Below are 27,825 nucleotides of genomic sequence, written 5' to 3' on the forward strand. Positions count from 1 at the left end.
CCCCAGCTAGATGCTTATCTAACCTCCTCTTGAAGACCCCCAGTGTAGGGGAGAGCACCACCTCCCTTGGGAGCCCATTCCAGACCTTGGCCACTCTAACTGTGAAGAAGTTCTTCCTAATGTCTAGTCTAAATCTGCTCTCTGCTAGCTTGTGGCCATTATTTCTTGTAACCCCCAGGGGCGCCTTGGTGAATAAAACCTCACCAATTCCCTTCTGTGCCCCCGTGATGAACTTATAGGCAGCCACAAGGTTGCCTATCAACCTTCTCTTGTGGAGGCTGAAGAGGTCCAGGTGCCCCAGTCTCTCCTCATAGGGCTTGGCCTGCAAGCCCTTAACCATACGAGTGGCCCTTCTCTGGACCCTCTCCAGGTTATCCACATCCTTCTTGAAGTGTGGTGCCCAAAACTGCACTCAGTACTCCAACTGCGGTCTGACCAGTGCCCAATAGAGGGGAAGTATCACCTCCTTGGATCTGTTCATCATGCATCTGCTGATGCACGATAAAGTGCCATTAGCTTTTCTTATGGCTTCATCACACTGCCAACTCATGTTCATCTTGGAGTCCACTAGGACTCCAAGATCCCTTTCCGCTTCCGTTCCACCAAGCAGGTCATTTCCTAGGCAGTAGGTATGCTGGACATTTTTCCTCCCTAGGTGCAGCACTTTGCATTTCTCCTTGTTGAATTGCATTCTGTTGTTTTCTGCCCATATGTCCAACCTGTCCAGGTCTGCTTGTAGTTGTTCCCTGCCCTCCGGTGTGTCCACTTCTCCCCACAGTTTTGTGTCATCCGCAAATTTGGACAGAGTACACTTCACTCCCTCGTCCAAGTCGCTGATGAAGATATTGAAGAGTATCGGTCCAAGGACCAAGCCCTGCAGGACCCCACTGCCCACACCCTTCCAGGTCGATACCGACTCATCCACTACAACTCTCTGGGTGCGATAAGATTGGTAATACAAGACCTACCCACAATGAAGTCATGCTGGCTGTCATTCAGAATCTTACCCTCAATGAACGTATCGCACATAGATTCTTTAATGAGTTTTTCCAGGATTTTCCCTTGGATGGAGGTTAAGCTGATTGGCCTGTAGTTGCCTGGGTCCTCCCTCTTCCCCTTCTTGAAGATGGGCACAATGTTGGCACTCTTCCAGTCCTCAGGGATCTACTCTCTGCACCACAAATTCTGAAAGAGCTTTGCCAGGGGTTCCACAATGACCTCAGCCAGCTCCTTCAGCATTCTTGGGTGAAGTTCATCTAGTCCTGCTGACTTATAAATGTTTAGCTTTTCTGGCTGGTTTTGCACCAGCTCAGCATCCACAGTGGGAAGGCTATCATTCTCACAGTGCCCCCTGTGATCCTTATCTTGCTTGTCTTTCCCCTTGGTCCGGTGAAATACTGAAGCAAAGTGGGCATTCAGGAGTTCAGTTTTTTTCCTGAGTGTCCATTACCAGCTATCCCAAGGTGTTAAGCAGGGGCCCCATGCTCTATTTGTTTTCCTTCTGCTCCCTACATACCTAAAGAAGGAATTCTTATTGTCCTTGACTCCCTTGGCTAACTTAAACTCAGTCACTGCCTTAGCTTTCCTAATTGTTTCCCTACAAGTATGGACCACTGTTGTATAGTCCTCCTTGAGGACTGTCCCTAGCTTCCACTGTGTGTACGCCTCTTTTTTTCTTTTTCAAGAGGACTGCGATGTCCCTGTTGAGCCAGGAGGGCTTGCCAGCCCTTCTGCTACCTTTCATCTTCATGGGAACGATTTTCTTTTGTGCTTCAAGGATCGTGTCCTTGATGAACAACTCTTTGTGCACCCCATTCACCTTCCGTCCCTGGTCCCATATCATCTTCTCTACTAATGCCCTGAGCCTGCTGAAGTCAGCATTTTTGAAGTGCTGCAGGAAGATTCAAACCTAATGCAGAGGTACTGTTCATTTCTAAAATAAGGGAAGATCTGGAGCCTGATCCAGGATTGGCTGGCTGAAGTAGCAGTGGAAAATAACTCAGGCCTGTGCTGTACATTTAGCACTCGGGACATTTAACGTTTAGCACTTTGGCATTTTTGTATCAAAGGATATTAATCCTGACCTAGACGAGAGCATGGTTTGTGATAGGGCTGATCTTGTCCAGACTGTCAGTCTCATTGCTTTCACATGACCATGAAAACTGGAGATAGAAGTCATTTTCCCATGTAAAGACTAATTTGGCAGTTGATGTCATGCAGGGCACTCTTGTACCCTTGTTGTTGGAAATTTCTATATTAAATGAACTAAACTGTAAGCCTTTGGGGATGGGGTTCTGTGGTTTTGTTTAGTGTTTGGCACACTGAGGCACATAGAAATCATAGAGGAGTAGGGCTAGAAGGGGCCTCCATAGGTCATTTAATCCAAGCCCCTGCCTGAGACAGGATCATCCCTACCCAAAATATCCTATATAAATCCATAATATAACCTCTTAGTAAAATTACCATCAACTCTGATGCAACACAAGACATAACATCTGAACCTGTCACAGGTAAATCAGGGGGACCACAGCAGCCAATATCCTGCTTCTGTAAAAAGTTGTTAATACACGTACAAGAGATGCCAGGTAGAGGGCCATACCCCCCACTACAGAGGAAGGCAAAAACCCCCACGATTCGTACCAGTCTGACAATGAGGTAAAATTTCTTCCTGACCCTATATATGGCAATCAATCTGGCCCTGAGCCAGGACGTTCTAGCCAGGAACTTCCAGCTTCAGGTCCCAGCAGGCGCATTGGCACACTCAAGTCAAAAACCTCAGATTTAGCTGCAGCCAACACCTAATGCTCTAAGGAAGGCCTAAAGAAAACCCTGATACATGTAGCAGAAAGGGGGAAAAGAGAGATTTCCTCCCAGGTTCAAGATGGGCTTCTGAGCACTAGAGCAATACAAAGCATAATCCTACAGAATTTAAGTTAGTAATGAACATCCTTGCCTCCTTTCCCATGATGCTGACCTTGCAGGTTGCTGCTCAGTCCACCACCAATAAATCAGACTTCAGGCTGAATGAAGGGGTAGAAAGGAAAGTGTCCACGAAAGATCGTCCTGATTCTGTTTCAAATGACAAGGAGGAGAAGAAAAAGAGGAGCAAACTCACTCTACAGGAGGTAGTCCTGCCAGGGACACTGCCTCCTCCCATCCCAGAACAGGAGGAAATGGAAAAAGAGGTGCTGAGTGACAGTGAGAAGAGTTTGGCCCAGAGGTTTAAGGTCTATGATGCTGCACAGAAGGACATTACCCAGATTTTGCTGCTCTGGGACCGGGCACAAGGCATTCTGCTGCCGCCCCCAAATCTTGATGAGACTCAGCATGAAGCAGAAGATCAGCGTCAGGCACCATCAGGTCGGAAGGGCCGCAAGGACAGGGAGAGGGAGCGTCAGGAACGATTGGAAAAGGAGAGAGCAGAGAAGGAGCGGCTGGAGAAGGAGAGAGCCGAGAAGGAGCGGCTGGAAAAGCTAAAAGCCCTAGAAGACTCCAGGGTGTTTGGGCTGGAGAAGGAAGTAGTGGAAGGAGCAGACAAAGACCAGGAAGGAAAGAAGGATGTGGGGGTGCCATGCCTGGAGTTCCAGGTGCTGAGCTCTGAGGAATCCAGTGGGAAGAGGATCCTAGAGAGTGGCAGGTTACCTGAAATAGAGCAGGTAAACTTGTTGTTTCATGTGAAGAGAGACAGCAGGTAGTACTGGGTTCTGGAACATGAGCTCACCCTTAGCCATGCACAGCTGTAACACCCAGACTTTGGCCACCAGGTTCTGCAGCTGCAGACCCAGACTTAAAAGATTCTAGTACCCCCAGGAGAATCTGAGTGGGAGGAGCAGGGTCTCAGCTCCTTGCTTAGTTGAGAACCTAGCAAATCATTTAACTTTACTCTGCCTCTGTTTCTCATTCTGTCCAATGGCAGTGACTGTTCCTTTTTCATTTTCATTCCCCACTATTCCTCCTTCTTTTACTTTCCTGTCATTATTTTCCTTATGTTCATCTCTGTACATTCTCTCCTACCCTGTTTTCTGTCCTAGTATCCTGTATTCTTCTTTCAGAAAGAATTAACCAATAGCAAAAAATAGTACACTTGGCACAAAAGCAGAGCAGATTACAGAAACATTGCTGTTGCCTGTGACGTTTCCCAGCTACCTTACTATGGGAAGGATTTTTTTCCTAGTCCTCCCAGAAGAGCTTTCTCAGGATTTTTTCCTGTATTTCTGCAATGAAAGAAGTCCTTTCTCGTTACAGTCCCCTTTACAGCAATTTAGCGCTCCCAAACTGTTTGTTTGGAAGAAAGAGTTTGAGACTGATGACAGGCATTAATAAAAGACTTTCTCATGGCTTAGATCCTAGATGGCTTGGGGCTGGGTCCCTCAGGGCCACCGATTCCTCCTACTGCCTTTTTCTCTGTGATTTCCTACCCGGAGAGGCGGGCAGCCCCTGTGGCAGGAGAAGCTCTCAAACACTTTGCCTTCATTGTGCCAGAAGATGTGAGTATTGAGGAAGAAAAAAAGGATGCTGAAGGCAATGCAGATGGGACCATCTCTGTCCCTACAATGAAGGTACAAGGACAGATAGCAACATTGCTTTGTTTTCTTTGCAGAAGGGCATGTTGGGAGGGAAGTGAAGGGGCAGGGGAGCTGCAAAACCTAAACATAAAGGGATTCAGCAATGGAGCAATGACATGGTCCTGCATCTAGGAGGGTCTGGACTGGCACCACTATCTCTAACCCTGCCAAACTTAAAAGCATATATTTTCTGGAAGGGTATGAGTGCTTGTGCAGCAGACTTGCTTATGCAGTTGCACAATAGCACACACAGCTGACCTCTGGCACTTGTGACCAGTCACTTACACAAGCAGTTGATTCAATGCTACATGCATAGAATTGTGCACACAGAGGAGGCATGTGGTTACCTGGGCCTGTTTCTAAAAATAGTTGGCTCAATTGTTTCCTATTTACCTGCCCTTACCATCAGTATCTTTAAAGAACCATAGCTCCCTGGTTTGCTTTGAGGCTTAGTACTGCCTTGTGAACCCGAATGTGAGCCTTAGCAGATAAAAAAGACCTCTTTTTCTCCAATTTCCCTTTACATAAATGACAAATTGAATTTCAGCTCTGTTCAGTCAATGCCATTCAATAAAAGAGGGGATGGGATTGGAAGAAGAAGAAGAGCCTTTTCAAAGGAAATTACAAAGAATGAAAAGTGACAAAAGCCAACCCATGAGCCTTGTTATGGTTAGGATTTTGCAGGCATTTGGTATAGAGAGGTTTCCATGGTAAAATTAAAAAAACAAACAAAAACCCACCAAGCAATAAAGGCTTTAACCTAAGTGGCACAGAGAAGCCATTATTCTGGTGTGGAATGGGCACTTGTTATCTGTTTCACTGGCTACTAAGGGCAAGGCCTTATCTCAGGGATGACCCTGTGCAGCAACTCCTACTGTTTAATTATGACTGGGGGCTAGTGAGGGTTCTGAAACTGCTCTAGGCTTTCCTTATCCATCAGTGCTGTTATGCTTGGCCATGTACTATGACGGGTCAGTAATGTCTTATGCTGCCTGTGTTTTGGAGTCCCCTGAGTCGCTTCTTACTGTCATTTCCTCCATTGAACTGGGCTACAGGAGGAACAGGCCACCCCAACCAAAGGCCGACAGAAGAAGGACAAAGCAGAGCCCAGTCGTGAGGCTCAAAAGGATAAGCGCAGCACAGGTCGCAGTAGGAAGGGCCTTCCAGGAACAGCCCCTGGACCACTGACACCTCTGACTGACCTAAACCAAAACACCATGAGTGGGGGACAGTCCCAGGAAAAGTTCCTCAGGTGAGCTACCAAGTGATACAGCCTAGTGTGCTCCAGCAGGGGGATATAGAGAGAGTCTCATACCCAAAGCAAACACATTGAGTTGCACTCAAAAGCAAACAGTGAGCAATTGTTTTAGAATTGGTGTGATATATTCCTTGTGGCTAATACCACTGAGGAAGGGAGCAGCCATGCTTTCCAATGGTCATTTCTTGGTCGGCTTCAAGGGAGTACATCACACAGCAGGAATCAGCTACACAGATATTGCATGGTCTGCAGGTGCTTGAGTGGGGATGTCCTTGTCATGTGTCAAGCCCTGACCTGTAAGCCTACCTGGGATACCTGTTGTGTTACGTTTCATGAGTTACCCTGTCCTTCTTGGTGTCTTAACTCTATGAAATGTCAGAAGCTTTCTCTGTAACCACCAGGTTGAGCAGCTTCCGCTGGGTAGTGCCTGCTCATGGAGAAGTGACCCTGAAGATACATTTTTCCTCCATTGTCCCAGGGCAATTTGATCAGACCTTGAACTTTGAGATCTTGGGCACATGCCGTCAGTATCAGATTTACCTCAGGGGTATATGCACTTATCCTACCATCAGCCAGGACCCCAGGTAAGTACCTGCATGCTCACAGTAAAATTTCTCTGATGCTTTCTTTAACAGATTCTCTGGAAGATTAAATGAAATCTGGACTGCTAAACTAGACAGCACATTACAGTTTCCCCCCCACACATATCACACTTGCTCTGAGCCCTTCTAGACACAGACCCATGTACCAACATGTAATGCATATACAACCTTTGGACAGCACTCTATGGGCATTCAGGGAGTCTAAATTACTGCAGTTCACATACCAATTAGCAGACAGAAAAAAGTAATGCACTAGGAATAGTTAAATGGAAGCTGGACACCTCTGCCTTTATCCTAAATCATGTCCCTGCTCCTGGGTGCTAACCTGCTAGCACATCAGTGGGTGTATTTACATGTGCACTTGCTGTGGCACCAGTTTACTCATGAGTAAATTATTCATGTGTAAATGGTGCCAGGCAGACATTTACACATGCAGGGAAGTGGGCGGAGATTTGCTGCCAATCTGTTTCTGCTTCCCAGGGCCCTGCAATGGGTCCATGATTCCACGAGGGGGAGCTCCAGGCCCCAGCTGCAGCTGCCAGCAGCCCTCTTCAAAAGGCAGCCCCACTTCCTGCTCTCTGGCCAGCCACTTCCCTGCTGCCCACCCACCATGCATTGTCCCAGGGCTGCCACCGTGTACCTGCCACATCGACCATGTCTTCCTAGCCAGACCCCAGCAGGGACGCCAATGACAGGCACCAGGGTGCCACTGCCAGGGCCACCCTCGCCCTCCTGGGCCTCCAGCTCCACCACCTCTGGGCCTGCCAGGCCAGCCAGAACTGATGACGGCACGTCGTCCACCACACCTGGGATAATGAGCAGTGGCTGGAGGCATTCAGGATGACCCAGGCCACTTGGAGCGGGAGGACACCCAAGCTTCCCCCCCCCGCAGACCCCAGCTGGCCCTTGCCCTGCTCAAACTGGCTACGCCCGCCAGCCTGTGGTATGTCAGCCACCTATTTGGTGTGGACAAGGCCGTCCTGGAGGTAGACCCCACCTACCGGCCTGACTATAGTCAGAGGGGCTTTCACTCTGTGGTGCTTCAGGCTATCGTGGACCACCATGGGGCGTTACGCACATGAGCACCGGCTGGGTGGGTAACACCCACGATGCCCACGTCTTCAGGAACTCTGGCCTGCCAGGCCTAGTGAAGAGTGGGCACTTCGCACTGGGGGTGCTGAACCTACAGCTGAGCTCTGTGGCGGTCCTGCCCCTCCTCATCAGGAACCCACCTACCCGCTCCTGCCCTAGCTCATGCATCCCTACACCAGCCACCTGGACCCCTACCAAGCCCACTTTAACTGGTGCCTGGGCTGGACCCATGCCCTGCCGGAGTGTGCATTCAGCTACTTCAGGGGCCACTGGCATACCACCTGCCTTGAAATCACCAAGAACAATGTCCCCCAGGTCGTCATCACAGCCTGTGTGCTGTATAACATCCATGAGGCCTGGGAGGAGGAAGTGTAGCTCATGGAGGACACCTGGCAGCGGGAGCACCAGCTGTGGTGGCAACAGCAGCCACCTCCCGCTAAGGCCCCGGGAGAGCCACGCACCCACCACTAGGGGCCAGGGCACCAGGTATGGGAGGAACTGGCCAATCATCTCCTCCAGTACTCCCAAATCTAGCATGTCTGCGGTGCTGCCCACCCCCAGCACCCTGCCCACTGCAGGCACATCTCACAAGAACAAGTTTTAATTACCCTCACATCAACCACAGCCCCTTCCCCACACCTTCCCCAACAAACAGAGCCCCCTCCCCCCTCAACAAAGAGGCCTTCCACTACCCATCCCACCCACCACCAATTAAACACCTTCCTGATGAAAACTATGTACAATGTTCTTTGTCAGCTGTCCCAAGGTGGTGGCTGTGGGCTGGGTGGTACCAGACTCAAGGCAGGGATTGAGCAAGGGGCTGCTGGAGGTGGCACAGGACCTCCTCCCAGGCCCAGGTGCAGCCTGCTGCTGGGAGGTGGGTGGCTGCCAGGGGGCAGGAAAAGCTAGGTTCTGAGGCCCAGCAGCAGGCAGCATAAAGGCAAACCAGGGCCAGAATGGTATCCAGTCGGGGTGTGCGAAGTGCGCTGTATTTGATTCGGATTCAGCCCGAATCAGGGGCAGTGATTTGATTCGTTGATTCCAATCACTGTCCCTGATTCGATTGGGCCAAATCTGAAGATTCAGTGCTGATTCAGAGAATCAGCAATTTGGACACAGACACAGCATTAAACATTTTTTCTGCATACCTTGAGGTACCAGGCACGGCTTGTGATCTCTGTGATACTGGGGTGCATGAAGGATCCCACAAGAGTGCAGGGGGCCCTCCATATACTCGGCGATGAACCTGGAAGTGGACGAAAAGTACTTCTGGTACACTTCTGGGTCTGCTGGGGAGTGCACTGGAGGGACCCCCTGTGCTCCTGTGGGATGCTCCATGCACCCCAGCATCGCAGCATTCATGAGCCACCTGCTACCTAGAAGTATGTAGAAAAAACATTTAAAGCTGTGTCTATGTCCAAATCTCTGAATCTGAATCGATTGAGGGTTCTGATTTGATTTGGAGAGATTAAAGGGTCCTCTGATTCCATTTGGATTTGGAGATTCGGCCACTGAATCGAGCCAAATCTCCACCAAATCGAATCAGGGACTGAAGCTTCCCATAGCCCTAGTATCCAGCACCCAGCAGTCATCTGTGACCTGCACTGCCTGGGCCAGGATGGCATTCTGCTCCTGCCATGCCTCCATCTGCTCGTGCTCCAGGGCCAGAAGCTGTGCCTGGAACTCCTTGTCTGCCTGGTCCTGCACCTTCTCACTCTGGTCCCGCAACTCTGCATCAGTCCCGCGCGTCCTCGCTGGTGTCCTCCTCCACCCGACACCTGTCTTGGTGGACCATATCCTTCACCCACCAGGCCCATGTGCCCACCAGCTGGTCCTCCAACACCATGACCAGGTGGTCCTGGGTCCTCCTCTGGTGGAGCCAGCGCATCTGCAGGGCTGCAGCTGGGGGCGGTGGTGACCATGAGGCCTCATCCCTGCTACCAAGTGTGGACTTTCCCCCAAGTGCAGCTGCAGACTCTTTTAGAGCCATGAGCAATAAGCTGTTTGTGTAAATTTGCTACATTTCAGAGATAAGATGCACTGTAGCAGGGGCCATTCATTGCCCAGCTTCAGACTGGGGGTCAGGCATTCACAGGTGCCCAGGGACCATGGTAAGTCAGGCGGGCGGGCCTGGGCCCAGGCGGCCACCAGCCGAGCCCCTCATCCCCTCTCACTCCCCGGGGGCCAGAGAGCTGCTGGGTGCTGGCCACAGGCAGCCTGCCTCCCCCACCCCATTCCCAGTGCAGTACAGGCCAGACTCCTGGCAGCACTTGCTGCCACAGCTCCTGACCCTGCTTCCTTTCTCTCCCCCTGCAGGCCAGCTTGTCTCCTGCGCTGCCTCCTAGCCCATGACGCTTGAGCTTAGGGGGCACAAGGCTCCCAGATGACTGCCCGCACCCCAACCCTCCCCACAGGGGTCTTCTCCAGGGAGGTGCCCTGGGGCCAGCCCTCCCATTGTGGCACTGCTGTAGTCCAAACTTGCCCCTGCTCTGCGTGTCCCAGGTGGTGTGCAAGGAGCTGTTTGCATAGACTGAGGGGTGCCTGACCCACTATGCCCTGCTGCTGCTGCTGGCCATGGTGCCCCAGGCACGCCTGTGCACCAGGCACAGGACCCTGAGCTATGATGGCACAAGGGGCAAGCCCGGGCTGCCCCACAACCTCCACCACCACCTGAAGGGCTACCTGTGGCTGTGTTACATGTCCCTGGCTCCCACTGCCAAGGAGAACATCACCGCCAGCATCAATGTGTTCCTCAATGTGTGAGAGGCCTGTGCCCACCTAGCAGCAGAGGCACAGGCTGCTCAATAAAGTTTTACACTGTCTCCTGCCTCCCTGCATTCTGGAGGCAGGGCAGGGCAGGGCGGAACCTGGGGCCAGGGGAGTGCAGGCGGGGAGGCCAGGTCAGGGGCTTGGGCACATTGCCTGTGCTGCTGTAGATAACACAGCTATGGCCTGGGTCCTGGGGCATGAAGATGTCCATCAGTTGCTGCATAAAGGGCATGGACTTGTGGACACTCCCCGACCAACAATCGTGGTCAGTGATGGCAACCCACTGTGCCTGCAAGGCCTTGACCTTTATGTGGCATGACTGCACCAACTGGTTGTGTGCGTGCTTCCACATCCAGCCTGACAGCCCCTCATAGACGTGGGCATTGGAGTGCCTGCCCATCCTTACCTCGTTGAAGTCTGCCCTCCTGAAGTCCAAGGCTACTGCCTTGCTGCAGGCCTTTGCCACCTTGCGCTGGATGGTGAATTCCAGCAGGCGATGATCGCTGTCACCCGGGTGGTCGAGCAACCTCACCAGGTCGTCACCCGTGGCCAGCACCAGGTCCAACAAGGTGTCTCCCCTGGTGGGGCTGTGTACCTCGTGGGTTAGATGGAGGTCCTGTATCTCGGCTAGGAACCTACGTGAGCAGTCAGACCTGACTGACTGCTCTTCCCAGCAGATGTCTGGAAAGTTCAGGTCACCCATGATGACCACATCCTTTGACCTAACTACCTCTGTGAGCTGACTTAAGAATTCCTGGTCTAGCTCTTCTCCTTGGTTGGGAGGTCTGTAGTAGACCCCCACCATTAAGTCCCTTTCCCCTTGACTCCCTTGTATTCTAACCCAGAGCATTGCTTTGATTGCACTTTTCACAGAGTGCTGACTCTTACAAGGAGCGCTGGGCAGACAAAGCAATTCCATCTTGTGGAGTGGTTTGATATGTAAAATTATCTATGAAAGGCCCTGGAGCCAGCCATCCTGGGTGCTCTGGCAGCCTGGGCTGCTGAGGAGCTGCTGGAGCTCCCAGGGCTTTCAGACCCTTGCCTCCCCAACAGCTGGATTGCTGAGGAGCCAAGTAAAAAAAGCTGGGCAGGTTCTTTTGGGCCTTGTCCTCCTTCTGGCAGAACTTCCTCACAGTTGATCCATCTCTATGCAACAGTTTAATTCTGAGAATTCAGCAAATTTCAATAAAAAGAAAATATTCTCTCGGAGTTGTTCAAAGGAGCTCTGGTTCCAGGCTTATTGGACTCCACAGCTCCTCACTCATCTACTTTTCTGTTCCAGAGTGGTATTTCCCCACCTGAAGAAGTGTGTGAAACCTGATGACATCATCTTCAAACAGTATGTCATGAGCACAGGGGTATTCCATTTTGGCCCACTGCTCTGCGGAAAGTCGAGAGACCGGTATGTGTTCCTCTCTGACAGGCAGACGGCAACCATGTTAGTCTCCCAGCATGGCTGCGTGTCCAATGTGTGATGACAATAACATATAAACTATCAGGGATACTGCCTGTGAGCACAGAGGCAAGCAGGCTTCAGAGAAACAAAGGGAATGGAGACAGCAAAAATAAGAATGACAGAAATGAGCTCACATAGATACGGTACTCATTTAGGCATACGGATTAGGGCTGTGTGAAGCTTCAGTAGCCGATTCGATTTGAAGGAGATTTGGCCCGATTTGGCGACCAAATCTCCAAATCCAACTCAAATCAGGAGATCCATTAAAAGCTCTGAATCGAATCAGATGCCCCCGAATCAATTTGGAGAGATTCAGCACCAATTTGGAGATTCGGCCATAGACTAAACAGGCAGCAGTCCTTGAGAACTCTGGACACAGCTGCCTCTAGCTGGTAAGCCTGTTGTGGGCGGGGGCAGATCAACACCCCCACAGGGAGGGAGGGATTGAGGCTGGGGCTGGGGCTGGGACAAGCTGCCCAGCCGGGGCGGTGGGGCCGCGGGACTCAGGGAGGGGATGCTCCTGCCACTGCGCGCCGCCAGTCTAGAAGGGCATGGGAGCGAGCATGTGCCCCTGGATCTGCATGGAGTGGGCTGGGCTGCACTCTGGGAGGCTAGCCCCAGCCACCGGCCACCAGGCTGTGCTCCGCGGCGAGGGTGGAGCCAGGGCTGTGCTCCAGGTGGCTAGCCCCAGACGTAACCCAGAGCGCAGCCCTGGCTCCGCCCACCCTGCAGAGCGCAGTGGAGTGGGGCCTATGGGAGGGCTGCACCCACCCTAAAATTCCTCATAGTCCCTGCCACCAGCCTCTCCCCGATCCAGGTGCACGCACCCGCCCCCATGCCCTGCTGCTGCTCACCCAACCAGGGTGTGATGGGGTGAAGCTGTGGCTTGTCCGGGGAGGTGTGAAGAGGCTGGGCGAGTGGTGGGAGAGTATAGCCCCCACTCCCAGCACCTTCCATCACCTGCCCAGAGTGCAGCCTGGCCCAGACCACCCCATGCAAATCTGGGGGCACACACCCGCTCCCGTGCCCTCCTGGACCGGCAGCGTGTGGCAGCATGCAGTGGCAGGAGCCCCCCTCCTGAGTCCTGCGCCTCTCCACCCTGGCTGGCCACTTGTCCCAGCCCTAATCCCTCCCTCACTGTGGGGGTGTTGATCTGCGCCCCCCACGCCCCTTCCCTCCCCCCTCCGCCCACCACAACGGGCTTACCAGCTGGAGGCAGCTGTGTCCAGCATCCTCAAGGACTGCTGCCTGTTTGGTCTGTGGCCAAATCTCAAAATCAGCGCCGAATCTTCAGATCTGAATCAGCTGAATCGAATTGGGACAGTGAACTGTCCCTCTGAATGGGCCGAATCTGAATCGGATACTTGCCACTTTGCACAGGCCTAATACGGATATTTTTCTGGGATTAAGGAGAAGTGGTATTCAGTATGCCAACCCTTATCAGTTCCTGCTTGGGCAAATCATCTATAGACTCCATTGAGACTCTGTGGGGAATAGTGGTGTCCAGAGGATAGAGCCCTGAGCTGAAACGCAGAAGATCTGGGTTCTACTTACGGTTTTGCCACTGGTCTGCTGGACAAGTTACTTCACTTCCCTAAGCCTCAGTTTTTTCTCTGTATAAAATGAATGAGGTCAAAGATACTGACCCATGTTTCAAAGCGCTTTGAGTTCCAATGAAAAGAACTAGAGACAATGGAGGCATTGTCACAATGGCTTATAATATATATGAAATTACTGATAAATATTAGTAAAGTCTTCAGGACTTGGCTACAGTATGTATGTAGGCTTTTTAAAAATGGTTGGCAAAAGAATAAACCTTGGGTTTTAAGTGGTGGGAGAGGGGTGGGGGCAGCTAGGGAGAGGTTCTGTTACTTTTTGATAGCTGAAAAAGGCCTAAAAGCTGTCTGTTCATTGCTGCTGCTGCAACATTTTTGGTTTTTAAAATGTTAGAAATGAAGTTATTTTCTTTTTGGAATTCTATGGATGATTGGAGAACTGTGGTATTTTAACATCATGAAACAATGGAATCTGAGTAGGAAAGAGGGTTTTTTTTAGCCAAACTGTATAACACTTTGTTTTTTCATTTGTTCCTTTAATCTTTTAAATGCAAAGTCTGTTTTTCATTTTGGAGAAAGTCTGTCTTAGTCAAAGATTCAGACTCCCCTCAACCATTTTAGTTTCCATGTGAAACTACACCTGAGATGTCCAGCAAAGACAGAGAACACAAGAGAATTTCTTGATGCTTCAAAGATGAAAACCAGACACAGAAGAAACCTCTTGGAAAAGCCCATCAGGCTGTGTTTCTCATAAAGAAAAAAAGAGGAAGAGAGTCCAAGCCCAACTTATTTTTTTTCATTTCAGGTCATCTTTAAAATGACACATCCTTTTCTTCTTTGAGGGGCCTCTATATATTCCCACTTCTGGGATCCAGTGTCTTCTCAGTGGCCCAGACATCTTAATCCAAGAACTGGGAATATGCAGAGGATACTCAGTCACATGTAAGAAACTGTCATTGTTATAATGCTTCTTATATTGATGGTGATCATGATGGGGCTGTTTAAGGCTGTCCTGCTGTTCACAAGCTTGAGAGAATGTAAGGTGAAGCATTTTCTTTGATTCCTTTACAGTCTGTTCCCCATTCTGTTTGCAGGTACAAGGCTGTCCGATATCCCAGTAACTTTGAGAAAATAACCATCCTCAACATATCCCCTTTGGAAGCAGAGGTTCACTTCTGCTTCCAGCATGATTTCAAGGCAAACACATACCTCTTGGACCCACCCACCATGACACTGAAACCCAATGAAAAGCAGGTAGGTAACAAGCAGGTACCACCCTCAGATTGATCCCTATTCAGGAGTCATTTTTCTCTCCAAATAAATGCTCTGCTTTGTGCTTCTCTTTGTGGTGCTGTGCCAGGAGCTGAGCATATGGGCATACCCTACTTCTGCTGGCATATTTGAAGACAGCATTGTCTGCTGCATTAAAGAGAATCCAGAGCCAGTGGTTTTCAGTATCTGCTGCCAAGGAGTGCGTCCAGAATTGGAGCTTGACCGCAAGCAGCTGCACTTTGAAAAGCTACTCCTGCACAGGTTGGGATCCCCAAGGGCTGCCCAGCCTCCAGCTAAACCAGACCTTGCCAGCTGGGCCAGTTCTTACTTTGCTGTTTCTCATTTGACTCAAGGGCTTGCAGTTTGTCTCCACTTTCTCTGGTCCTCTCTGGGGCTGCTCAGGATGACGGCTGAGGTGATCACTCCAGTAGCTCTTCATAACACCCCAACATCCATTACTCACTGCCCAGCAATGAGAGCCTAGGCATGAGCAATGTGAACCTCCAGAGCAGCTGGTGTTATTGCAACTTCCAGCCAGTCTGTGCTCCAGCGGTTCCAGTATGCTCTATGAAGAAGCTCCCAAGGCTTTGCTAATGGGTGCTGTTTGTTCCAGTGGTCAGTGTGCTCTAGCCTTTTGCTTTCCAATGAGATTTCAGATCTCCTGCCAAAATGTCATCCTTTAACATCCTCCCTCCCACAAGGCCCACATCCTAGGAGCAGTCTATCTCCAGTGAAGGGCTCCATCTATGCTTGTCCAGATTGCCATAGAACAGTAGTCAGTCACCCCACTCCCGACAGGCCACTCTGAGGTTGCCTCTAAGTTCACAGCATGTAAAAGAGAAGAGGGTGAGAATCTGGGCCTACTTTCCTTTCTCCTTTGCACCTATTTTGGGTGCCCACCAGGGGCAGCACTGCCTTCATGCTCACAAGTCACTATTGGAGCATCTAGCCTTATTGCACGCAGCTTTGCATGCAACGTCTCCTCAGGCCATTTCTGTTATTATATTTAAACAAGTCCTTTTAAGCATCAAACTCCAAATTGCACTTGCAAAGGTGGTTCAAAGTCACAGTGACATGATGTAGAATAACAGTAACACGTAGAAAAGGAACCAGTCACTCACACCTCATGTCCACATGCTCACACCAATCCACATCTCCCTAGTCAAACCTGGTCCTCCCCTACACTGATAACTGAAATCCTGAAGGAAACCTTTGATACACATGCTCTTAACCAGTGGTCTAAATCAGAAACCCCAAGCCCTGCTGCTTTTTAGAATATCTCTATACCTCCTTTCCTATATAGGACTGGAGAGCTGGCATGGAGCAGGGAAAGGTGATGGAACTAGAAATAACTTTAAACAATTTCTTCGGACAGTTCTGAGCATCCTTCTGTCTCCACAGGAAAGACAGCAAGGCACTTTTTCTGAAGAACAGCACCCCTCTACCTGTAGCCTGGCGAATCAGTGGCCTGGAGAACCTAGGGGATGATTTCTCTGTGCCGCAAGATCAGGGCATCATTGATCCCCACTTGGAGTTTGCCCTGCAGCTGAATTTTAGGGCCACAAAAGCTCTTAACATTAAGAAGACCATCCGACTAGAGGTGAGGCAAACCCATCCCCTCTCAGTAACATCAAAACTGCCTTTCAACTCTTGATGGACATCAATATATTGGTGCTGAGCTTGGTACTTGAGGGTTACTACACATGGCAAATGGAATGGGTGGGTAACATAGTAACAAAATATTTTGAATGACACAGCTTGCTGCCTGCAGCATCACTATGGAATCACAGTACTCCATCACTGGCTTGGGGTGTTGCCTTTCATGTAAGGCCACATTTTATTAATGTTCTGGCAACCAGTAAGGCATTCTTATTGTATCTGAGACACTTGTGGATTAGATAGAGAAGGAAAGCTGGACACAGCAGCAACTGGACATGTGGACTTTTTTACCCCTCCATCCAATGCATCTGTCTGAATAAAAAATAATCCAGCATACCTCTCAGCATCTGAGTCTCACAAAAACACTGCATGTCAGCCCTGCCAACCCAGAACCTGGACTCAGAGTTAATCTTGGTCCCTAGGACACCCAAGATCAAGATATCCCTGTCTCGACCAGTTGGCTAGGGCTATTGTCCAGGTCATGGAGGGCACGTCTACACAAGACACAACATAGCTTGTCACTACAGTGACACAGCATTAGTGGGCATGAACTGTGATGCCAGTGGTGCTACTGTGCAATACCAACAAGCTGCACAGTAGGATTGGAAGCTACCTGTGCGCTGCTGGGACTGCTCAGTAATGGTGGTTACTGCACAGTCATTTAGTACTTGCTAGAGCAAGTACTAAATGAGTGCACAGTAACAACTGCACAGTGGAAGGCACATGTAGACGCACCCAGAGTCATGTAAGAACAGACACAAATCTTCAAGGCAGGTTGGCCTGTTCATAGGGCTTATTTAGGTGCTGCCATCTCTGACAAGACATGCCCCATCTGGTTCCAGTCAATCCCACCTGAGATAACATGACATATATTAGAATTCCCCAGTGGCCCCTGGCCCATCCCAAGCTAAGACCAGCAACATAGCACTTAAACAGCAGCAAACTGCTGAAAAGCTGACATTCCAGGAGTTCCTTCGCAATCACCACATGCTGCAAGGCTACATTTCAGAAATGCTATTTGGCAAACTAGGCTGAGGTTTATTAATGCCATTCACCACTCAACAGCTCTTTACAATACTGGTGATATTGTTCTTACTTCAGTCAGCATAACTGACAATGAGTTTTTCCATGCAAGAAGGATGGAGAATTACCTAATAGCACTGCACATGTAGACACACGACATTTACTGCAGAGCTAATTAGGCGACTCCACAGTAAACATCCCATCTAGACGCACCCATAGAGAAGTAAAATCCTATTGTATCATCCCATGAGATGATACTCATGAGCTGGATAGAGAAATCCATGAAGCTGAATGGCTGAAGGCACTAGGGATGGAGTCAGGGAAGTATGGCTGGCAGGCAAAACCTTGTGTGATGTCAGAAGGGCGCTCTAAGTGCTGGCTGGTTTTCAGGTTTCAGACGCAGAAAACATCCTAGGAATTGTTCAGATTGAAAACATCCAAGTCCATGCTGAAGCCTATGATGTTGCCCTGGACATCAGTTTCCCCAAAGGTCAGTCTTTCCCCCACAAGCTGAGTCTAGTCTGGGGCGTGTTGTTAAGAATAACTGAAGTTTTCATCAATAAGCAGGTAGGCCAGGTGGGTGAGTGGTTGAGACAGAAATCAGTAGGAAAGTAGTATGCAATTATAGACCATTATAATGCATACTCAGGGCATGACCAGGGTTTCACAGGCAGCCTTCATTCTGGCATCTCCTAACTTCTAAGTGCTTGACTTCACTGAGTGCTTTGATTTGCAATCTAGCTTTAGGTAACTTAATTTATTTACCTACATGTGGTGCCTAAAAAAATGAGAGCATGCAAATAGTATTAAGCACCCTAACTTGCTAATGATCTAACAAGGTGACTAGAAAATTTTGAGAGATCAGCACTGTGCAGATAATGGAGAGAGAGACAGACTTTTAAACAAGGAAGTAAAAACTGAACTCCCTAGGAAGCAGCAAGGACATAAAGCCTCCAGAACAACTCTTGAGAATGGAGACTGTCTATGAAGGACCATTCTGGAGCTTCAGTTGCAGATCTTGTAGTTAGGATATGTTTGGTTTTAATTCAGACTCTGAATCTCCACTCCCTCTCTCCTGCCGCTTGTGGTTATTTCTATAGGGACAGATGGTGGTTTGGATTTTGGGGTCATGAGAGTCCTCGATGAAGGTAGGCAACAGCTGTCCCTGAAGAACAAAGGAAAATATGAGATTGGGTACAGGTAAGCTACTGATCATTTTGGTTGCGAGGGTGTAAGTGTTTCCTGCCCCTCCTCCCAAGCCCTTGTTTCTATCTGTATTCTCATGGATATAATCTCTTCCTGGAATAGCTAGAGAACACACAAGGTAAACAACACAGATCAGAGATCTTCACTCAAATATTTGATGCAAAATCCTGCTATACACCAACAACTCTGCACTGTACAGCAGGATAATAGTAGTAGAGACACAACAACGCATAAACTAATCCCCTGTAACTATGGTTTATTTTTGGATTACACAGGTTTTGTTTTTTTTTAAAGGACCTCCATTTTGCAAAACATTGTCAATTCCTGCTCCCAGCAACTCTGAAAATTTACAGATGTGGGTTAGGGTGTAGGTTGTAGCCGTGTTGGTCTAAGGATATAGGCAGACAAGGTTCCTCGGGTGAATCTGATATCTTTTATTAGACCAACCCAAATGGTTGGAGAATAGTTATTAAGCAAGCTTTCGGGTTCAAAAACCCTTCATCAGGCTAAGGAAGTTTCAGCAGTTGATGTGTGCTCTTCCTGGGTGGAATGAAAAGTAAAGAAGCCAGGGGCTGGGCTGGTATGCGTACTTTTCATTCCATCCAGGAAGAGCACACACCAACTGCTGAAACTTCCTTAGCCTGACAAAGGGTTGTTGAACCTGAAAGCTTGCTTAATAACTATTCTCCAACCATTTGGGTTGGTCTAATAAAAGATATCAGATTCACCCGAGGAACCTTGTCTGCCAAATGTGGGTTACACTTACAACCATCTGGCTAGAAAAAAATCAGGACCTGTTGAAAATTTGGCTCCAGAAACCAATCAACCTAATTGTTTTAAGTCTAGTCTAGAATCTCTTGAGCAAGGTTGAGTGGTACCTTAATGACCCTTTTCACAGTCCAAATGGGTCTGATGCTTAGATGTTAATTTTGGTTTCTGGCAACGTTGCTGCTTGTGGTTCTTTAACTGAACAGGTCAGCTCACAGCATCTTTGTTTTGTCTCTACCTTTCAGTTTCATACTACAATCCAGTGAAGCCAACCTAACAAATTTGAAGTCTCTCTTCACTATCCAGCCCCAAAAAGGGACGCTTGCTGCTGTTGACCGTCCCACTCAGGTCCAGCTCACCTTTCACTCCAGGAAGGAAGTAAAGATTGAGGACAAGCCAATCTTGCACTGCCAGGTAAGAGATGTAAAGAGAACTGACATGAGCTGAGCCCTGGTGGCTAAAAGATTGTGCCTTATGCTTCTAGGATGATACCTGTGATCTGTACATTGCTAGTTATACAAAGGTGTAGGCACAGCTTAGCTCAGGGATTCAGTGTTACCATCCATGTATTTTTCTAAGCCCCTCAGTTTTCCTGATGCTTCCTGAGTAGAGGCAAACAGACAGTTCTAGCTTTGGAGTAGATCAATTTAAAGAGCCAACACTACCTTCTCCTAAATTACATAGACTGGGTTAAGGAGCTTGACCTTGCAGTGGCTTAAAGCTGCTCCAGTTTTAGTCCTTCCTAGCCAAGTATTCTCTATAGTAAGAAAAATATAGGAGTGGACTGGCTGTAGAACAATAGTGTAAGTAGGGTGGGGCGAGACATGCACCTGCCCTGTGCGTTGTCTTAGAGAGGACACCAAAATCCCCCCCTCCCTCCCCAGAAACCTTCGCTATGGCAGGCACAGCCCCATGCTGCCCAGCCATAGAAGCCAGGCAGCCCAGCATTCTATAATGTATGGACTTTCAGGAAGGCTGCTGCAGCTGAGAGGCACCCTGTGGCCTGGACTCCCTGGGGACTGTCCCTGGTGCCCTGTTCACCCTCCCTTCCTCAGATACCCTACCGGCCACAGAGCTGTGCCTCCCATGGCAAAAATCTGGGGGAGGGGCACCATTCAGCTCAACCCCTCCCCCCATACACTACAGAGCACAGGGCTATCCAGCTTCTATGGCAGGGCAGGGCCTGCTGTAGCAAAGATTTCTGGGGCTGTGGGCATTCTGGTGTCTCCTGCTGAGCCTGTTTCTAAGCTGCAGCAGTATAAGTACATGCTGCAGCCACAGAAGCTCCTACCAGAGTGCAGAGAGAGGCAGGGAAGGAAAGACTCTTTGTCTCTTTGCAGTGGTTAGTACTGTGCCCATGGTGCTGCAGGAGCTTGCGCCATCTCTGCTGTAGAAGATTTCATTTTAAGTAGTTTCCAGCAGGGACACGAAGGAATAGCACTGGCCCAGTGAAATTCACAGAGATGTCTGGGTAGGAGAATGGCTTGGAACTGCTGGCTGTAAAAGTGTTCATTTAGTCACTCCACTACAGGAAATGATGTAGAGTAGGAGGAAGTTCCCCAAACGCTCCTACTGGGTCAGTCTAACCAATAAATTGTAAGGATGATGAGGTTCTCAAGTCAGTATGGAATTTATGGTGAATGCTTAGCAAAGCATTTCATGGCTGCAGCAAGTGTGTGGACTTACAGGACTGAGACAAGGAAGTTTCCTTCAGTCCACTTGCCAACTGTCCTCCTCTGCCTAGGTTATTGAGCCCAATGTCTGTGAAGGGGGAGAGACCATCGCCAGCATTCCCATCCGCGTGTCAGTCAGTTCTTTGTTCAGCAAGTACAGCATCTCCCCTGCCTCATTCATCAATTTTGGCTCCATGATGAATGGCACACGAAAGACCTGCACCTTCACGCTGGAGAACAAGGGCGCCCTTGACTTTAAATTTGTCATCTTAAAACTAATGAGAGATGTGCCCATCCTGCCAAGAAAAGGGTAAGGGTAAGCACTCTGAATTGGTGGGAGGTAGCATAATCCAGTGTGCTGGCTCTGGATTTAGGACCCAGATGCCTTGTTCGGGGAGGGGGCAGGACCCACCCTTGTTCCTGGTGGGAATGGACTGACCCACCTTTAGTCTGACTATGACCTTTCTATTCAATAATAGACAAATTTATTGAGACAGTGAAAGCAGAAAAGAAACAATACAAACAATCAAGCAATTCTATAGCTACCAATCCTAGGGCTGTCATCAGAGTCAAGAAACGTCAGGCCATGACGCAGGCTTCACTCTGAAGGCACTCTCTTAGGTGTCTGATGTCAGCAGCTTGAAGGTGGGATGCTGAAACTACCCTCCTCCCCCCACTGGGGTGGATGAGATGGGCTAGTGGTGTGTCCTCTGTCCATGGGGGTCTCAGGGACCCCTCGTGGGGTACAGGGATGGGGACCCCTCTCGGGGAGGAGGAGGAGGACCCAGGGCCTTTGTTACTCTCAAGGCTCTGCTTCTAAATTCTCCTTCTCTCCTGATGACTCTTCATCCATGGCTATGGTTGATTGGTCTCTCTGTGCAGCATATTCCAAGCCCATCACATGCACACCCTTCCCAAAACAGGAATTTCAGGCCCCACTCTTTGGCCTTGTGGGCTGGTGTCACCTTATTGCCACAGAGCCTGCAGCACAATGTATTTCTGCTTCCTCTTACAGAACATCTCATCTCAAGCACTCCCGTTCCCGTGAGAGTGACACAGCAGGCAAAATCTTTCTTGCTGGTAAACAGAGCAAGCGCACTGACTCTCTGCAGAAGGACATCAACCTTCTTGTGCAGGTTGGTACATGCACCCCCTTGTCACAATCACTCTGCTGAGGCCTTGGTTCATTATGAGTCCTTTTACTCCTTTGCAAATGACCCTGGTCTGGTGGCTGGAGTGGGGAAGCCACTGTTACCTGACTCTGCCATGAGCACTGTCTGTCTGTCACCCCAAGCATTCTCTTTGCGTAATTTCTCTCACACTCTCTCAAGCTTTTCCTTATCCTGCATTTTCCTTTTCCATTGTCTTCACTTTCTCCTTTCCACCAAGTTTTTTTTCTTTTTCTAGTCTGCCCTCCAGCTCCACATTGAAAGACAAAGGATCCCTTCTGTTTTCTTTTCCTTCTGTGCTCAAATCTCCCTTCCTCTGGCTGACAGAATTTAGTTACAGCTTTCTCTACAGCTCTTCTTGATTTACCAGCAGTCATGCTTTCAGCACCACCTCTGGTACAAGGGATCTTGAACCCAGTTCTTTACACAGCCATTAGGCAGACAGGCCAGCTCTTAATGCTTCCTCTTCAGAAAGCTGTTAAAGCTGCTGAGAGGTCATTCTGTGGCCAGAAACTCCAGGGAATGTGGTTAGGTAAACTTTTATGGATCAAGGAAGTGAACTTATCTCCTGGGACTGTTGAAAGACAGGCAATCTGAGGGTTACATTTCCCTGGACTCTCTCCACAGGCTCGTTTGACCTTAGGTATGTTCACAGTATACCCTGGATTTGGATCTATTGCTTCAGGAGGCCAGCAGGTCATCACAGTGGATTGCTTAGCAGAGCCAGTGGGAAAGTGTGAGGAATTCCTGGCCATTGACATCACTGACAAAGACCCTGAAGACAACCCCGGTGGTGTCCCTTACACCCTGATGGCTGAGTCATGCCTGCCAGGTAGGCACATTCCATACTGCCCCTTGTGAGCCACAGTGCCCATACCCTCCTCCCCATGCAGTACAGGGGGAGCAGCAATTCCTCATCCCTGAAGAAAGCCTGATTAAGAGGATTCCTTAGAGACTTTAGCCACACATTACTATACTTCAGCTAACTGACTCTTCAGAACAGTGGTACTTAACATTTTGGCTGCATGGGCTGGATAAGTGATATGGGGCTTGTCCACCAATTGAATCAGCCCCTATGCCCCAGGATCAGGCCCACTGCCTCCCCACTTGGTTCCCTGCCATCCTGCATTATCCTACTTGGGTCCCTGCTGACCCTTGCCTCTCCACTCAATCTCACAGCAATCCAGTCTGCCCTACACACAATCTAGAGCACAGGCCCATGCTGTCTAGGCCATGAGGCTCCTCACATCTGGAAATTTGCCAGCAGGGGAGTGATAGTTAGCTGCCACCACATCCCTGCCACCAAATTCTCTGACCTGTGGGGAGCCCCACAGGCCAGATAACATCCTCCCACAGGCCAGATCTGGCAGCCATCCCTGCTCGCTTTGTGCAGGTACCCAAGCTCCAGCCCTCATCCCCTTCCCCAGCCAGCCGTGCCCTGACTGAGCCCTGCCCCAGGCAGGAGCAGAAGTTCTCAGCCCAGCCCCCTCCACCCAGCCTCTAGCTGATGCTCAGGAGGAGCCAGGCTGGGCACATACGGGTGGGATGGCTCCACCAATCCAGGACTTTTGCTTCAATTTTCACCGTGGGCCAGGACATCAGGATGGCCTATGAAATCTGGGACTTCCCTAGCCAACCTAGGATGTATGGTCACCTTAGTTATATGGGTCTGGAAGGACACTTTCCATGCTTTCCAGAGCATTGGCTACTTGCAGCTGCTGGAGCCAAGATGTAGGCGCTGGAGATATGACAACAACCCCTGGCAGTGTGTATCACTGTGTAATTGTTCTGATCGGTACCAAGGGTTCCCTTGTGTGTAACCATATTTTATCATGCTTAACTCTAGTCCTGACTGAGTAGGTCAATTGTTTCCCATTGTCTTTCGTATCAATACACAGCTGTCTTGGTACCTTACATATTCCTTACTACCTTGTATATTCCACACTAAACGTACTTAGTTTTACAACTACATAGGTCTCGCTATGCAAGCATCTCCTCTGAACTACTTCCAGGTTGGCTCACTTCTTTAAAGCCAGAGCTGGTGCAAAGTCTTGAAGCCCTAAGCAGTTCTGGAGTGCCATGGTGCTGTGCCTCGAGTGCCATGGTGCTGTGTCTCTAGCAAATTTTGTCTGGTTGGTATAGTGCCCAGCTCTCCTGAGCAGACCAAGGTGGTGCAGTGCCTGATGCCCTGGGGATCTCTAGGGTGAGTCAGTACCATATTCCCCAAGGGAGTTCTGGGTATGCTCAGCACTATGCTGTCTGAAGGAGCTTTGGGAAGCTCTCTGCATCTTAAGGTACACTCCTTCCCAGAGCTCCCTGGCACACAATAGGGATGTGCATCTTGCACTCTCCCTTGAGATGCTGCACCCAGCCCCCTTTACCACCTCTGCCTTCAGTTTTCTTGTGTTGGAACCACAACGTTTTTTCTCCTATGGGGAAGTTTTGGTCCATGGAGATGCCTAGAGATGGCAGTCTCTGCACTCCCCCAAACACAGGGGTTGTGCTGGTGTTCACCCTCTATCCCACCCATACCTGTAAGAGAACACAGCACCCCATGCCCCATGTAATTTGTTGTGTACAGTGTGGTGGGCCAGTAAGGGGTGCTCCTGCAGTAAGCCACCCACCTCACTGCGCCTGACCATCTTCCAGGCTCCAAGTGCCTCCCTGGAGGTACCTCACGTTCAGCCAACCCCCTTCCCGGAGAACACCCACAAGCCTGGGGGTAATGCTGCCACCACCCAGAGTCTGGACTGATCTGGGACTTGTGCCCTCTGGGAAACACAGTCCTAGTAGTCCTTGAGGGTACTTGACCCAGTGCAAGAACTTGGGTTGCTTCCCTCAGTCTGAAGCAAAAATAGTGGTCTCCCTTAGTTAGCCAAAACAAGGGGACCCCAAGGCATAATCTAGACCCTCTCCCAATAAGTCTTCCATGCCAGGTACAAAGGAGAACTTTATTGGTTTCAAGGAGTAGTTTTGAAATAGGGTACAGGGTAGAGCAATATCAGAAAAATACCTTTAGAGCAACCAGTAGCATGGTAGCCTTTGATCATGAATCTGAGTTACTTCAACCTATATATCTAGTTAGATCTCAGGTAGCTTACTCACAAGTATCTTCCAGAGGCAGGTGGAGATTCCGTCTGGAGGCAAGCAATTCATTGATCATGAGTTTCAAGAGAGTTTCAGATGGTCCAGCTTCTCTGAGAGTTCTCGTCATGGCTGCTGCCCCACTTCCTGGGCAGTCCTTCACTTATATAGATAGCCCTTATGACCTCATTTACCTGATCCAATGAAGGCTAGCAACTGTTGGCTGCCACCAACCAATTTGAAATGCATCACTGGTTGCTGGGTAGACTGGCAGGGTCTTTAGCTCCCTCCCTCCCAGTCATGTTGGCATTGCTTAGAACAATAGGGAGCTTAAGCCCTCCCACCCAGGTATGTGATGCCAGTCATGTAGGCAGAGGGAGCAGGTGTCCCCACTCCCTCAGGAATATATCCAGCTCAGGTTACAACTCAGGGTTACCTGAAGCAGATGGGACCAGAGGAGTCTGCCCTCTGCAGTGACAATGGTAACCAAATTGTCAGATAAGCAGAGTTTAGGGAGAGACAGAGATGGTATTCTCCATTCTCATTATGTTGTTTGTGACAAATAGAAAGTCCTTGAGGTCAGGACAGTCTTTACTATGTTCTGTACAGTGCATAGTGTAGTGCAGCCTCAGGCCTTGGCTCACACTGCCATAATCCAAACAAAGCTAATAATCATGACTCTTGTTGTCTAATAAAAATCACGAGCCTAATTTGCCAATTTTGAGGTGATGTAACAGCACTGAAACCAGTGGAGTTACACTGATGTAGCAGCACAGTGAATCAAGGCCCATGTGTCTAGAAAAATCCATCAAATGAATTTTCTTTTTCAAAGACTTTGTATCCTGGCTGGAGTTTAATAGTTACTATGGAGACAGACTGTGTTATCATAAATGTGGTGTTTTAACTTCCCAATCAAATCAAGCACCAAAAGAAGATGAATTTGAACAGAGGATAGTTCTTTATTGAACAACACTGAGTTGGGGAGTCTTAATCAAATATCTTAAACATTAGCAAGGGGAATGTAGGGAAATATCTCTGGTGCTACTTACTCTTCTGGATATGGTGAATGTTCTCTGTTTCACATAGTTTTGGCCCATATAGAAGCCCTTCCTTACAGAAATACAGCCAGGAAAGCTGTTCTTTGTTAACCTTGATCTTGATATAGCACCATACTCTTGGGTGACTTACTGGCAGTGGAGATGAACTTGGGACCTCTGGTTTTAAAAGCAGGAGCCTCAACTATCTGTGCTGTGTAGAAGCCTCATCCACTGCTCACTGTTCCCAAGTCACAGTAGAAGGGAAACAAAGCAACATATCCAGGTTTGTGCTAGACACTGAGGGAGGGTAATGAATGAATCCACTACAATATTGACTAACTGATGGGGAGATTTAGCTCAGTCAGGTAGAAGCTGTACCCCTCAAAATCCAACCCACTGTGAGGTATGATATTACATTGACCCATGCAAAAAAGGATTCTTGAGCCAAGTTTATGCCTGCCACAGTGCCAGTGGAGTTACCCATAGGATGAATTTGGTCTACGTTTTTCAGCTGAGAAGGGAGGACTGATCCAACAATTTCTCCTTTCTATACTCAGCCTTTGTAGTTGATGACATTGGGTCCATCTTTGAGGAACATCGCATATGCAACAACATCAACCTTTACCAAATTCTGCAGACTGTGGAAGGTGAAGGGGTGTTTGTGTCAGATGAGAATAAATTTATCTTCACGAACGTCCTGGTTGGGCACCAGGCAACAGCTCGGTTCAAGATCTCCAATGTAGGCAAAATTCCCTGTGATGCATTTCTTGCAGTCAAACCCATCTCCAGCAAGGTAAGCATTAGTGGTTGAAATTACCATTACTCTCTGACCAGCCACTGGAGCCCCCACCCCCATATATCTCCCCGCCCCCTCAAGCAAGCTGAACAGAACGCACTGTGTTTCTGAGACCTGTTGTTTCCCCTTGCCTGGTCTGGACCAGTGCATGGTAATAGAATGTCCCTTTTACCCCTGCAATTTCCCAGCAACATTAGACTTCTGCTCAAGATGATCCCATGTTACCAGGTCCCCACTGATCAAGCTTTGTGCGCAACTCCATGCTGGCTTGAACTGGACTGAAGTACCATAAGCAGAGCATCAGTTATAGGGATGCTTTGCCATCAAATGGCTCTGATAAGCAATCATGTCCTGGGAGGAAGAGAAGAGAGAACCCCAATGGAGTTCCTCTCCTCCACTGTAGTCCAGAAGAGAAATGTCCCCTCTCTTCCCCATTCCCTGAAGCACTCAATAGAAAGAGCTCCACAAGTCCTTTTGGGACAACTGCTCTTAGTCATTCCCCTTTCCACTGCCAAACCTCCTTCCCTGTGGCAAGTTTCTCCTTTGCTTGTTGGTCTGCCTTAGCCTGAAGATCATTTCAGATATTTTCTGAAACCTTGACCTTTTTCAAGCTTAAGTTTATTTTCAGCTTTTTTCTTGATTAAGCATGTCATGGTACCCATAATATAAGCAGAAATGAATAAGAGGTCTGAGCAGTAAATAAGCAGGCACCAAAATATGGAATGGGCTGAGTGAATAATAGGACGATACAAATACTTATCATGTATTGACTTATGAGGAAAGACTGGGGGAACTGGGCTTATTTAGCCTAGACAAGAGGAGATGGAGAGAAGACTTAAT

The 27,825-nt window shown here is 49.0% G+C and overlaps 1 protein-coding gene across 2 annotated transcripts in view; it reads left to right on the plus strand.

Moving 5' to 3' along the window:
• HYDIN (HYDIN axonemal central pair apparatus protein) overlaps positions 1 to 27,825 on the plus strand; it is a 443,140-nt gene that overhangs the window by 366,084 nt on the left and 49,231 nt on the right. For both annotated transcript variants that reach the window (XM_059713716.1, XM_059713715.1), the window contains exons 46-60: positions 2,982 to 3,656; positions 4,344 to 4,559; positions 5,621 to 5,817; positions 6,225 to 6,407; positions 11,569 to 11,688; positions 14,393 to 14,552; positions 14,659 to 14,831; positions 15,972 to 16,170; positions 17,643 to 17,742; positions 18,353 to 18,452; positions 19,472 to 19,640; positions 20,971 to 21,209; positions 21,915 to 22,035; positions 22,696 to 22,900; positions 26,747 to 26,982. In XM_059713716.1, coding sequence (XP_059569699.1) covers positions 2,982 to 3,656; positions 4,344 to 4,559; positions 5,621 to 5,817; positions 6,225 to 6,407; positions 11,569 to 11,688; positions 14,393 to 14,552; positions 14,659 to 14,831; positions 15,972 to 16,170; positions 17,643 to 17,742; positions 18,353 to 18,452; positions 19,472 to 19,640; positions 20,971 to 21,209; positions 21,915 to 22,035; positions 22,696 to 22,900; positions 26,747 to 26,982 — 3,093 coding nt within the window. The remainder of the gene's footprint in view (positions 1 to 2,981; positions 3,657 to 4,343; positions 4,560 to 5,620; positions 5,818 to 6,224; positions 6,408 to 11,568; positions 11,689 to 14,392; positions 14,553 to 14,658; positions 14,832 to 15,971; positions 16,171 to 17,642; positions 17,743 to 18,352; positions 18,453 to 19,471; positions 19,641 to 20,970; positions 21,210 to 21,914; positions 22,036 to 22,695; positions 22,901 to 26,746; positions 26,983 to 27,825) is intronic.

Source organism: Alligator mississippiensis, chromosome 10 (genome assembly GCF_030867095.1).
Source record: "Alligator mississippiensis isolate rAllMis1 chromosome 10, rAllMis1, whole genome shotgun sequence".
Taxonomy (NCBI): Eukaryota; Metazoa; Chordata; order Crocodylia; family Alligatoridae; genus Alligator; species Alligator mississippiensis.